Below are 14,630 nucleotides of genomic sequence, written 5' to 3' on the forward strand. Positions count from 1 at the left end.
AAATATAGGATAAAGTGATCAATTATAAGATTAGAATAATTTTAAAGCCTCTTAGAAGCAGTGTGGATCTTTGAGTTGTGTGGTAGTGGCCTGGTATTAAGAATTAGAATCAGGCATGAAAATGTGTTAGTCGATTAGCTGGTAAGTTTCAAAACACGAGACAAGATTTTTCTAAATATCTATGTTACTTTATCTACCAGCTTTCGTTTTTTTTAAACTTTCTGCAAATTACCATGGCTTGTTTCAGATTAGTTATATTATACTATAAATATGTCCAGATGTTTTTGTTTTTCTGTAATTTGTTGAGTTTGGGCTGAAGGCTTTCTTAGATTTTTTTCCTCTCTTGTAGTGATTGATTTCAAAGTTAGTGCTATGTTTCGAATTGTTGGGGTTTTTTTTCTTTCAGTTGATTAGAAAAGAACCAACAGTAATTCCCTTAGCTGTAAAGATACAGCAGCTCTTAGAAACAGAGGCACAATTATTTTATTTAATTTGTACTCATTTCAGTAAGATAATAGCTAGGACATTGTAGATCATCACTAACAAAATATAGATAAATTCATTACGAAAAATTTTTTAATCAATTAAAGAAGTATAACTGTTATATTTCAGTAAACATTTGAATCTATTGCTTAATCCAGTAACGCCTGTGACTACCTGGTCCGTGTCAGAGCTGGGAAAGCGAGAGTCTGCCTTCGGGAATTTTATCATCTTGGAGGGGATGGGAGAGCAAAACATGTTTCCTCATGATTAATAATGTAACAGATTTTCCCTTCTGTACCTTCTGGTCTTCAGAGATCTGTCTTACAACCTGCTAGAAGATTTACCCAGTTTTTCAGTCTGTCAAAAACTTCAGAAAATGTAAGTCTGTAAGAGTCTCTGAATAAATTAGCAAAAAACAAGAGTCCAAACTCACATTTCCAGGGGTCATGGTTTTGCTTAGCCAGGGGTCACTGGAGAGAGATATTTGAAGCTTTTCTTTCTTACACACGCAAGGTGTGACGGTATAGGATGGCTATAAAATCAGGAAATGTATGTAATATTATTTTACCAGGCATTGTACTATGAGTACAGCTGTTTATTATGTGTTTGCTTTTTCTTTTTTCTGAATGGAGTATAATCACAAACTGGGTTTATTTAAGCTTTGGAATTTTTCTAAGCTTACATATCCAATGAGTGGTGTTATTTCTAAATATGGGGAACACATGAATTTGTTGGGATGTTTGTTTCACAATAGCCATCTTTAGAGGAGGTACGACATTTGCCATATCTGAAATGCCATTGATGCCACTTATGCATGAAATATCTTATAATTCCTCTCTTAAAACTGCCTCTTCCACCAAACATCAGCCTTACTGCTTTACAGTCATACTGTGATTTTGATCAAAATAATATTAACCATCTATTCTCCCCCACTTAATTTTTCTCTGAATGCCTTTGGGCAATTAAAAGGAGGGGGAAAAAATCCATCTTTAAAGGTAAGAATTTGATGCTCCTGAAAACCCTCCAGGGAGACAAGAAAGGCTCAGAAGGTAGAGTCAGGAGAGGCAATCCTCAACGGGTTTGGGGGAAGATGGCATTTCTTATATGGTTAGTATTCACCCAAAGGAACTAGCTGCTTTGAAAGAGAGGCAATACTATTCAAGTATATAAATTGCAATGTTCTCCAAACAAAACAAAATTTTTAAAAACAGTTCCTTTGATTGAGGGCAGGTATTGACTCTGTAAAAGTTCTCTGAAAATTAATCTCTGAAACCAGTGACTTTGAGATCAATCTTTGGAACTCTGTCATTTCAGAGACCTCCGTCATAATGCAGTCTATGAAATTAAAGTTGACACTTTCCAGCATTTGCTTAGCCTCCGATCTCTGTGAGTACCACCTCCCTGGGCCTTCCCTCACACAGAGCAGTTTCTTTCTCTTTGGGGCCTTCCCCTAATATTTTCTTTTCACTGTACACTGGTATTGTTGGACCTTTGTGCTTATATTTGCTATGAAAAGGCAAATATTTTGCTCATGATCATTTCCAGGAACCAATTCAAAAGCAGTAAATTTGCAGTCTGCTCTCTGCCAGTCAGCAGACATGAAACTTCCATAAAGAAGGAGGCCAAGCTGTTGAATAAGCTATAAAGTGTGTTTCTGTGCACAGTGTGGAATTGGCAGAGATTGTTTTCCCAATGAAAATGGGATGACCACCCAGTTCTTCCTGCACGCATTTCCTGGTTAATTGATTTTTCAACCTGTGTCTCAAAGTGCTTCAGAATCACCTGAGGCAACCATAAAAAATGCAGACTCCAGGTCCTTACCAGTTAGAGTCTCTGGAGTGGGGCCTGACAATCTGAATTCTAACGAGTACACGAAGGGTTGAGCACAGCTGCCGTGGAAAATGTTTTCTGTTGCTCAGATGACTAAGAGTTGTAAATATTTAATTCCATTTAATGATTGAAAACACCATATATTGACCAAAAATGAAAAAAATAAAAACAAAACTTGGTAACAGATTTTTTGTGACAAGCAAAACAGTTAAAACTTTTCCATCTTGAAACTAAATTTAAAGGTAATTTTGATGAATGATGACAATATGTAATGTTTAAACTCTGGTATACTTTATTAAGAACTTTCCCTTTCCTGAAGTGTTTCTTAATACTTAAGAGACCATACCCTTGTAAAAATAATACCATTCTTCAAAACAATTTAAATCTACCTTTAAGAATCATCTTCTCACAAAAATTTACCTTGAAAACTGTCTTGTTCTGAATTTATGTTACCCTTTCTTTACTTTGGTTTAAATCAGCTTGTGATGGTCTTTTACTTTTTTGAGTAAATGTGAAACAAAAATACATTACCTAAGTTCATTACCTGCCTTATTCACCAGATTGGAGTTCTGGCTGTTTCTAAAAGTCTGTTCTTTTTGAAAAGGCTGACATAATTGATAATACTGTATTATATCGCTGAAATTTGCTGTAAGTTGTACTTAAATGTTTTTACCAAATAAATAAAGGGGCTGACCTCTAAAGATATCAAAAGAATGGGACACAGATGCTGAAAGTGACATGTCTGAGTCCCCTGAATTCCTTCTGCCGTTTAGACCTCACATCACTCACACACCAAACTCTGCCAATCCCAGTTCATCAGCTCTTCCACCAGGCACACTGGATCACCATCATCATCCCCCTGACCAGTCTTCTCACCATCAGTCTTTACTCTTTCATCTCATTCTCCAAAGAGAACTTTTCTTAAATAGAAATCTAAGCATATTACCTCCCTGTTTCAAAAATCTTATTTCCCTATTATCTTCAAGCTCAAGTTCAATACTAAACTTCCCAGCACAGAATCCGGCTCCAACTGCCTGGCCCAGCTTTACCTCTCCCCTACGAGTTCCTGGCTCCCTGGCCCACAGGCAGCTGTTTCTTCTCTTCCTACTGCCCAATGGACTCCTGCCTGCCTTTCTTGGCTTGCCCCCACCCATAAGTCAAGATCTCCCCCTTTGAGCGCACCCCACTCTGAGGCACTTTGCACATTCTTGGCTACAGGGCCCAACACTCAGACTGCCCTGCCTAAAAATGACAAGAACTCTCTCGTCTTCTCATCCCTGGGTCGAGTACAGGGGGCCTCTCATTATTTCCTTAAGAATTCCAAACACGTATTGAGCAAAAGGTCAAGGAAGCTGAAGTCAGCTTGGTTTGAATCCTAGCTCCTGGGACAACTCTGTGACTTTGAGCAACTCACATAATATTCTGTGCTTCATTCCTCACCAGTAAAATGGGGCTAATGACATTAACTGACTCTTAGAGTTGTTTAGGGGTTATAATACATGTAAAAAAACTTACAACCATATCTGGCACATAGTAAACATGCAACAGCGTTGTGAACAAACAAAACAAAATGCATCCAAGTAAATTTGAAGATCTAATCGGCTTTATTAAGCAATTTGTGAATCGGGCAGAATCCCCTCTAGCAGGTAGAGAGATGCTCCGAGGAATTATCCAAAATGAAAGGTCTTTACAAACGGGAGGTTGGGGTTGGGGGAGTTACTAGCAGAAAGGAAAGAAGGGATTGTTTCAGGCAAGGCCAGTTTCTCCTAGAGGGAAGAGCAGGGGGTGATGACCTCTTCTTTTAGGGAAGATAGAGAGGCTCATGTGACCGATGAGCTTATCAATGATGCTGACCAGGAAATCCCTGACTGACCGCTTTTCTGGGGGAGGTTGCAACTGTAATGAAGTTTAGGTAGTAAGCCCCTGTTTGGTGACTTGGCCTAGCAGAAGTGACACCATGTGTCTTTTCAACAGTTTCGTAGTGGTGGTGGTGGTGATTATTATTATTAATTCTTATTATCATTATTAGGACAAGTATATATCCTTTTTAGGGTATATCAGTGAAGGTCCTGGCAGGAAACAGAATTCACCCAAGATGGTTCAAATGAAAAGACATTTACCTAGGTGTTGGCAGGAAGCAAGCAAGGGGTGGGTGTGTGGAAAACCAGCAACATGGCCAAGACTGGGGCTGAGGAGACACAGGGAGGAAATGGTGTTTCTAAAATCAAGGAAGAGCTGAGGCATGGAGAGGGGGTGCGTGGCTGAGAAAGTGTGCAGCTGCCGCCAGGGACAAGATTCCAACCCAGAGAAGAAGCAGACTACAGGCGCCCAGCTCCATCCTCCTTGGGGACTTCATGGAAAACCCAGCTGGGGAGTCTGTGGTACACCAGCATGGAGCCCTGGGGCTGCGCCTGCAGGGTCAGCCCCAAACACAGAGCAGGCAGGGAGTGAGAATGGATCCTCACAGGCCAAACAGGCTCAGGAATGGGAGTGGAATGACAGTCCTTTGAACATACACATTCTCTCCTTTTTACCTAAAACCCAATCAAATCACCATAAAGCCCCATGGCAAGACTTGGCCTGCATTCCTGATACTCCACTTTGTGAAGCTCGCTGGGGCACCCAGGTTCTACTTGAAGCTGCCAGAAACTTTGACAAATGGTATGACTTGCTTCCCTCACTGGATACATACTTTATGAGCAGCTTGCTGGAATTATCCGACCGCCATTTCTAGCTTTCCCACTCCTTCCATGCCTTTTCTTTCCCTTCTTAGCTAGAATTCTCTTCTGTTCTGAGATCAATGGAAGAGGCAAAATAAAAAGGCTTCCAGTTTCCTCCAGGTGAGGGAGCCTTTCAAATGAGAATATAAATATTATGCGAATACCATTTATCCAAGGTAACTGGGTGGAAGGGCAATGCAAAAATAAATCACTTACCTGTGCTAGAGAAAAATTGACTCTGATCACTTTCAATTTTCTCAAATGACTACACTTTAGTTCCCTTATTCATTAGGCATTTAAAAAAACTCTAAGTTCATTTCTCCTTCTTCGAAATGAAGTTCTTTTTCCTGCTACATTACCTACATTTCACTACATGTGTATGTTGAGTGAATTTTATTTCTCCATAAATTGTAGATTTTCTTTGTTATCAAAGGATTTTATTTCCAACATAAATTAGCTTCTTTTTTATTCATTTCCCAGTTAAGAACTTAAATGTCCATCTCCTGGACTGGGGATTTTTTTTTTTTAAGTTTTCTGTGTTTCTTTTAAGGCCTCACATACCTGGCAATGTTCAGAAAGTCTTGCTGAGTTTCATTACATATCCAGGGACATTTTATAACTTAAAAATATACTTGCTTGTCAGAGGAAAAGCCTCAGAAGTTCCTGTCTCTTCCTACTCCTCTACCTCCATTCATCTCAAAAATGCCCTTATAAAATTTTACAACCATGTAAAACTCAACTTTTTAGCAAGAAGAGAGTAAAAACTACAGTAAACCACCAGAATGATTTTTTTCTTGACTGATTTAAACAAGACTGCATTCCAGTTCACTCTTTTGTCATCTTATATTCTACTATCTTTATGTGGAGGATGATTTGATAAGGTAAGTACTCCTGTCCTGAATGGAAATTAAATTTTGGTAGAAGAATGAATATATATGGTAAAAACTTCACACAGTCTTCTTTTTATATGTAATTCTCTCAGTTGACTTTTTTTTTTTTCTTAAATAGGAATTTAGCTTGGAACAAAATTGCCATTATTCACCCCAGTGCATTTTCTTCTTTGCCATCTCTAAGAAAGCTGTGAGTATTTCATTGCCTGTTTTTAGCATGTCTTGTAGTAATTGGGGGCCATCTAATTAATCAAAACGTGGGTTTTGCTGAAGAAGCCTGCACAGATTACCCAGGCCCCAGTGTTCCCCACTGCAGAGAGGTCACCCACACCCCCGCCACTCCAACGCCATGTGGGCCTTTACGCGGGTAGCTGAAGATCTGGGTAACAGCTGGTTCTGATTATTGAGGTGAAATTTTCCATTTTTGCTGAGCACTCAGGTGGAATGGAATAAAATGTCAATTCAGTTCTAAAAGGCTGTCATTTTGTAGTTTGCCATCTTGAGTAACAGGAAACCTGCCTGTCCCTTTTTTTCCTCCTCTTTCTGCCCCTTGCTCCTTCTTCTCCCTTTCTCCCCTGTCTAATAAAGACAGAATTGGTCAGAGAGAAGTTGGGGAATAAACCCCCAATGTTTTCCCCCTACACCTAACTCCATCGTCCTAACTCCATCCAGTCAGTTATGGTTTTTCAGATTAGATGTAGCACCTTACATTTGATTTTAGATGTCTCCACCCAGCAAAATTAGAAACTTTTGAATTTGACTATAGAAACTACAATTTGGATGAGATGAAATTGTAGAAACTACAGATTGGACTATAGAAACTACAATTTGGATGAGATGAAAACATTTTCCCCCTGCAATTCTGATTGTAAACAGAGAAGTTATCAGAAGTGAAAACCAAAATGGTTACTTTTACCAGTAAGAGTAAGGACCTGTCTTAGAAGTTTTTATGGAGCCGTTTAATAATCTTCAGGCTGCTTTTGTAACCTAGATGTTTTACGCTAACGTGGACTCAAAACCAATGTTGTTTGATGTTTTGCAGGGACCTCTCGTCCAACTGCCTGTCGTCTTTTCCTGTAACTGGGTTACATGGTTTAACTCACTTAAAATTAACAGGAAATTATGCTTTACAGAGCTTGATATCATCTGAAAACTTTCCAGAACTCAAGTGAGTTTGTCATTAAAACTAATAAGATGTGTTCGTGGTCATATGAAATAATAGACGTGTGATAGCAGTTTTCAAATTTTATGAGGTCATGGGACTCTCTTGAACTGCATTTCATGCTCTCAAGTCCCCCACCCCTAGGGCATTGTTAGGACAATCCTGAAGGGGGAGAGGGTGTCTTCCTGACCACATTTCCCTTCTTTCTCAGAGATGCCTCCCAGAATCATAGAGTTCATGGGAAGAGTTCGAAAACCATTGATCCATGGGGTAAAAACTGGGACATGTAGTCAAACAACATTATGTTACTGTACTACTTTTGACATTTTTTAATTCATCTAGCTTGTGAAGTGGACTAAATTAATATTTCTTTGAGGAAGTAATGCTCTTTAAAACCTGTTATGTTTATTATCAATAAAGTAGTCCCTTGAAAGAGTGTGTATATATATATATATTTTTTTTTAACTACCACTTTTAAAACCATAACCCCAGAAGATAGTTCAGAAAGTAGAAAAGAGAAAAAAAAAATCTAAAATTATCCCCTAAACAACTTTTATGTTATTTCCTTCCAGACTTTGTTCAATGTATTTTTAACTGTTAGAATCACAGTCCATACACAAACTCATGTCATGATTTTGTCATTTAACATTATGTCATACCATAAGCACTTTTTAGTGGTGCTACAGTTTTCCTAAGTTATTTTTAACTTTTCTTTATGAAAATTTTCAAGCACAAAAGTAGAGAAAATAGTATAACATACCCATCACTCAACCTCAGCAATTAACATTTTATAGCAATAATTTTTAATAACACCAATGTTATTATAATTAGCACTGCAGTGAATATCTTTATGCACATTATTAGTATTTTAGCTTATGAAGTAAGGCTAAAATTCAAAGGCAGAATTATTGAGTAGAAGATGAACACTATATTTAACAACCTGTTTCTTTAAGTCTGTGTTTTTTGTTTGGTTTTTTCAATTAAAGGGTTATAGAAATGCCTTATGCATACCAGTGCTGTACATTTGGAGTGTGTGAGAATGTCTATAAAACTTCTAATCAGTGGGATAAAGGTGACAACAGCAGTACAGATGACCTGCATAAGAAAGATGCTGGAATGTTTCAAGTTCAAGGTAAGACCTGCCATGACAGGGTGATGAAATTGCATCTGGAAGGGTCTTGAAAAGTCATCAAACATCATCTGAGCTCCAGACACATCTGGAGTAACCACCCCAGCAAGCTGGGGACCAATCCCACTTTTTAAAGACTCCCAGAGAAAGAGAAAGCTCATTCAGGATTCCTTCTAAAACTTCCTCTTTTTTGTAAGTGAATTCCTAGTCCTTTTATTTATAATTAGATCCCCCTTAGCCTATATTGTCCTCAGGGGTAATTATTAATATTGATACCAGTATTTCCATAAACTTTTAAAAAACATCTCATCCCTGTGGATACCTTTCCCAAACTTGCTTCTGAGCTTTTTTCTCCAGAAGATAAAATCTCATTTTATTCTATGGCCCAGGGGGAACAGAGGATATAGGCATTTTACATGCCTCCAGATTTCAGCAGAAGGCCTTAAGAATCCAACTTCTTATCCATCTAATTCTAAAACATTCCCCCCTCCTATCCCTAACATGGGTATCTGTCGGGAAGGTGAAATGAGATAATGTCTGTAAAGCACTTAGCTTTCCTTGAAGTAAGACCTGACCTAAATAGACAGCAATGCACCTCAGCCACACCTGTGGTAACGAGGAGGCACTCTGGGCCGCCCCACTCTCCCTTCCTGCCAGCTTTGCAAGTTCACACAGAGCCTAAACAGACCAGCTTTTCTTCCTTTGGACCTTAATGATTTGTTAATGCATAAGCAGGTACGATTCAGTCAGTCTGCACATTGCCTTAACATTTCTTCCTACACACGTACCAATTTAAGAAGCTGATATTTTGGACCTTGGCTTTTTTATTTTAGACGTCAATATGTGCCTTGTTCTGGTTCTTGCTTTAGTTTTTGCTGTTCCTGCCTCATCCACCCTAATGTCTAATATATTTATTAACTAAAGAAAAAAAATTAGAGTGCCTCATATGTTCCAGGCACTGTTCTAGGCTCTAGAGGTACACAATGAACAAGAGAGACAGGCTCTTCATGAAGTTGATTTTCAAGGGCAGTGGTTTTCAACCCTGGGCCTCATATTGGAATCACACAGAAGGTCTTTAAAAATGCTGATGATGAACCAAACAGCAGTAGACCCAGAAACACTGAAAAGTGGTGGGTAGTGGAGGGGTTGGAGTGGGTGGCTGGGGAGCCTGAGGGGGATAAAGGGGCACAAAAATCTCAATCACAATATAAGCTGGTCATGGGGACAGTAGCACAGCATGGAGAACATAGCCAAGGATTCTTTAACATCTTCCTGTGTTGACTGCACTACTGGGGGTGAGGATTTAATAATGTGTGTAACTGTTGAACCACTGTGCTGTATATTTAAACCCAATATAATACTGTGTATCAACTATACCTCAATAAAAAAACTGAAAAAAAAAATGCTGATGCCCTAGCCCCACACCAGACCAATTAAATCAGTGTCTTTGGGAAAGTGTGTTAGATCACAAAACTCCTATTTTCATGGATAGCCAAACCAAACACCAAGCAGTTTACTTGATTTGTCCTCTGTTAAGCAAAATTCCCCAGAAAAGACAGAAACTTACTGTACCTAATTCTCCCTTTTGTGCCCAGAGAGCACAGCCCAAAACATTTTCACTATGGCTTTCTGAGCATTAGAAAATTGGTTAAAGTGATTCTTCCACTGAATGGAGAGGCCCACAACCTCTAATTTAGCTCAGTGCAATTTGGGGCCATGATTAGCTGCAGGGAACAAGGACAGAGTGAGAGAATTTAGATGTCATGACCAGGACTCTGGGGCTGCTCTCCCTTCCCCCAGTCCTGCTGAAATACTATGTCACAGAGTCGATGGAGGAGAACATCCAGAGGCAAGTTTATAATAGACTCACAGGAAAGCCAGGGCTCAGGGAAAAGTGGGATGTCTGCCCTTATGTTCCCTTGGACACTTCATGTCTCTACGACAATCCAGGACTGGCTTTGTCCCCTGAAAAGAGACAGAACTAATCAGTCCAAGACTTCTCATTCCTGCAGATGAGCGTGATCTTGAAGATTTCCTGCTTGACTTTGAGGAAGACCTGAAAGCCCTTCATTCGGTGCAGTGCTCACCTTCACCAGGTGAGAAAGGCATCAGAACTGCCTCAGCAGTGCCCACCATTAGCTCTGAGGCCAACAGTGGCATTTTTGCTACACGTCAGGACAAAATCTGTGCCATCTTTGTGGCTCATCAGTGTCCTTTCCCAAGGGGACCTTTGAGATATGAGATATAAATGTTTGTTCCCTGGAGTTGGTCTCTATTCACAAATAGGGTTTTTGTGGGAATCTTTTGATTCAGACTGCTGGAAATTAAGGAATCAAGCCTGTAGTTAGAGGCATATGTAATCTTTAAAATGATGTTAGCAATTTCGCCTGAACAGTCAAGCTTCAGGTAGTCACTGCTTGAAAGTGATTTCTTTTGCCTTGCCTAAATAGCTATTTGGTTGAAGCAAACAATAGTTTATACAGATAAGTAAAAAATATCTTCATATATTGACTTCATTTCCTTGTTTATCCCATTCCAAGAAACAGAATGGGCCAGTTAAAAAAAAAAAAAAGCTGGGAAGGGTTGATATGTTATTTTCAATAAACAGTTTGTCCCTTGCTCCCAAACATCAAATGGCAAGCTAAACCTAAGATGTGATTTTCATGAAATGCATGTTCATAGTACCTGTACATCCTCTTCCAATTTTATGGAGTATTTCCCTAGGATTCTCCTTTTCTGCTTACAGAAACTTTTCAAAGCATTCTGAAAAAATATAATGAAAAGCCCAGAACATCTGGCTTCTTACCTAGCCCCAGCTCTGCTGTATTTGGGAGACCATAATTAAGTGATTTAAATTCCCCATATCTATTTTCTGTGTACAGCTTGAACACATAGCACCTGATAGACTCACCCAGTCAGTGCTGGAAAGCTCTGAGACAGTAACCACAGTGGTTTAAGAAAGTGAGGGGCACCACAGGGGAACCGTGTTCCTGTGGGAATTACTGGCCTCTATCTCTTGACATCCTAACAGAAATCAACAAGTTATTTGGAAAAACTGTTAAACCCTCATTTACTACCCAGTGTTTTTTTCTTGGACTTCCAGGCCCCTTCAAACTCTGTGAATACCTGTTTGGTAGCTGGCTGATCCGGATTGGAGTGTGGACCGTCGCTGTCCTGGCACTCACCTGCAATGCATTGGTGACCTCAACGGTGTTCAGAGCTCCTCTGTACATTTCCTCCATAAAACTGTTGATTGGGCTGATAGCCGCAGTGAACATGCTCATGGGGGTCTGCAGCGCTGTGCTGGCTGGCATGGACGCCTTCACCTTCGGCAGCTTTGCCCAGCACGGTGCGTGGTGGGAGCAGGGGGCTGGTTGCCAAGCTGTTGGTTTTTTGTCCATTTTTGCTTCAGAATCATCTGTGTTCCTGCTTACTCTGGCAGCCCTGGAGCGTGGGTTCTCTGTGAAGTGCTCTGCAAAATTGGAAACGAAAACTGCTTTTTCCAGTCTGAAAGCAGTCATTTTGCTCTGCACGCTGCTGGCTCTGACCATCGCCGCGGTGCCCCTGCTGGGCAGCAGTGAGTTCAGCGCCTCCCCGCTCTGCCTGCCACTGCCCTTTGGCGAGCCCAGCACCACGGGCTACATGGTGGCTCTTGTCCTGCTCAATTCCCTTTGCTTCCTCGTGATGACCATTACCTACACCAAGCTCTACTGCAATTTGGAAAAGGGAGACCTGGAGAACATCTGGGACTGTTCTATGGTAAAGCACATCGCTCTGTTGCTCTTCACCAACTGTATCCTCTACTGCCCTGTGGCTTTCTTGTCCTTCTCCTCTTTACTAAACCTCACATTTATCAGTCCTGAAGTAATTAAGTTTATCCTTCTGGTGATTGTCCCCCTCCCTGCCTGTCTCAATCCCCTTCTCTACATCCTCTTCAATCCCCATTTTAAGGAGGATTTGGGCAGCCTGGGAAAGCAAACCCACTTGTGGACAAGATCAAAACCCACAAGCCTGCTGTCTATTAACTCTGATGATGTCGAGAAACAGTCCTGTGACTCAACCCAAGCCTTAGTAACCTTCACCAGCACCAGCATAGCCTACGACCTGCCTTCCAATCTGGTGTCACCACCCACTTATCCAGTGACCGAAAACTGCCATCTTTCCTCTGTGGCATTTGTCCCATGTCTCTAATTAATATGTGAGAGAAAAAGCTTTCAAAAATTGGAAACCCAAAAATGTGAGATTGAGCACATCAGAGCAGTAACCAAAAAGAGCTGAATTGAAGCTGGATTCCTTAAAAAAAAAAATAATGAAAAGCTGAAAACCTATTGATACTGTAGAGTGAAAAATAAGTCTAAATGCTGCTTGTATAATTTGTTCAGATAAAAGAGAGATCAGCCACAGTATTTAGGGAAGCCTAGATTTTTTAAAAAGCAGGTCGAAATGTTCCAAAAAGATTCTCCATGATTTCAAGTGGATTTTTTTAAGCTCACCACTCTGTGGATTTCAGCTGGGAGGTGGAGGGTGTCTGTTTGCTTATGAAACGGGGTTTAAACCCGAAAACCCCTAAAAGGTGGTTGGGAGTTATTAGGAAGATAAGGGTTTTAAGTGGTCTACATGACTTAATAATGGTTGTGACAAATAGGTTTTCATTTTAATGACCATGTGGAGATGTTTTAGTCCTACTGTGCCTTTCCTCAGAAAGGATCCTTCCAGGTCCCAATCCCCCCATGAATGGGTAATGTAAGGCATTATCAATTCACTCTATTCACATCATTTGTAGACATGCTGAATTTTATCTATCAGCATTAGAGGGTTACACTCTCAGTGGAACAAAACTGCTTACAAATATTTTGAAAGGAAAATGAACTTAAATTCTTAAATTGCCACGAAGGCAATCATCTACAGGTGGGGTTTGCTGTGTCTAATTCATTTTTAACTCCTCGGTGTCCAGACTCAAGAGAAGTCTATTGCCGGCAATGGACATACCAGAAAAGATGGTAAGCAACCTGGGATTTTTTTTTTCTGGGTGAGTACACATCTTTCACAGAAGATTTTATCAGTTGATTGGAATTAAGGTGCATCTTAAGGTAATGATCAAAAACAGACACAACATAAATTAAACCCACTGACATGACTTCTCACATTCTAGCAACAATGTCTGAAACCACTCTGGACTCAACAGACTTGGTAATATATTATCCTGTTTATTTAGCTTGGTTTTAGCTGCATTGTCTTCAGATCACCCCAAGTCAGGAACATGACTTCTCTGCTTAACCCATATCTAATACATGTGTTAGGTATTTTAAGAGGCAAAATTATTAAATACTAAAGGTCAAAGAATTAATTTTTAATTTCCATTATACTACATTAGCTTCAATACATCCAAACCAGAAGACTGTTAGATTTATTTTTATATAAGCATGTTTATTTTCATCAGATGTTTTAACTTGGAATAAAAAAAATACATTTATGAGATGTTTTATAAGATGTGTAAATATAGAACTGTATTTATTACTACAGTAAAGATTCAGTAACACTAAGGACCATGATAATAAACCATGTACAGTGGCATATTCTTCCATGTATATTGTGTTTCTCTGCCCATTTTCTTTAAATTCATTAACTGTATATAATATATGTGAATGTATAGTACTTGTAAATAGATTCCAAACTTGCTTTTCTATTGAATACAAAAATAAAATAAATTTGTAATAAAATGTGTGACTATAAAACAAGATGTATTCAAGGTTTTTATTGAGCTCATAGGCAAATAACATGGTCTCCTAAAAGTTTTTGATGTTTGATATCTAGGTACATTTACTATCAGAGTATTTGCACTTCAATATTTTGTGTATTTTGGACTTATCTTAAGAAATAAATCTCTCACAAAAACAAATCAAAATCTTTACCAACTCCTGGACTGCTTTAAATAAAATTGATAAGCCACTTTGTCATGACTGATGACTTGCTGAAGTTTATTATCCCCAATGACAGTTTGGATTTTATAGTGCCTTGCCAATGGGTTTAAGCCCCAGGTAAGTTCACTATGGATTCAGTGTGACCAAAGAAACTGACAGCAAAACGTTCTTGGGGTGAAAGGGTTTATTACCCAGCTTGTTCTCCAGTGGTAGGTCGAGCATTAGCGTCTCTGCCTCTAGGCCCCTCTGTCTGCACAGCTGTCCTCCGGGCCTCTCTGCACAGTCGCCCCGCACAGCCATCCTCTGGGCCTTTCTGCAGTCGTCCCGCACAGCCGTCCTCTGGGCCTCTGTCCTTGGCACTGCCACCACTCCAGCCTCTGCTCTGCTCTCCTGCAGCCTTGCAGCCCTGCCACAGTGTTATGCCCAGAGCATTGGGCAGAGCTCTTTTTATAGAGTCAACAACCATGTAGTGCCCACAGGTGTACAGTGAGCTAG

General features: G+C 39.8%; 1 protein-coding gene across 2 annotated transcripts in view; it reads left to right on the forward strand.

Moving 5' to 3' along the window:
* The window catches only part of LGR5 (leucine rich repeat containing G protein-coupled receptor 5), a 117,018-nt gene extending 102,714 nt beyond the window's left edge, over nt 1-14,304 (forward strand). For both annotated transcript variants that reach the window (XM_036917629.2, XM_036917630.2), the window contains 7 exons: nt 796-861; nt 1,798-1,869; nt 6,042-6,113; nt 6,966-7,091; nt 8,072-8,217; nt 10,227-10,310; nt 11,318-14,304. In XM_036917629.2, coding sequence (XP_036773524.2) covers nt 796-861; nt 1,798-1,869; nt 6,042-6,113; nt 6,966-7,091; nt 8,072-8,217; nt 10,227-10,310; nt 11,318-12,405 — 1,654 coding nt within the window. In that variant the 3' untranslated portion in view covers nt 12,406-14,304. The remainder of the gene's footprint in view (nt 1-795; nt 862-1,797; nt 1,870-6,041; nt 6,114-6,965; nt 7,092-8,071; nt 8,218-10,226; nt 10,311-11,317) is intronic.
* Nucleotides 14,305-14,630: the final 326 nt, after the last annotated feature.

Source organism: Manis pentadactyla, chromosome 10, assembly GCF_030020395.1.
Source record: "Manis pentadactyla isolate mManPen7 chromosome 10, mManPen7.hap1, whole genome shotgun sequence".
Taxonomy (NCBI): Eukaryota; Metazoa; Chordata; class Mammalia; order Pholidota; family Manidae; genus Manis; species Manis pentadactyla.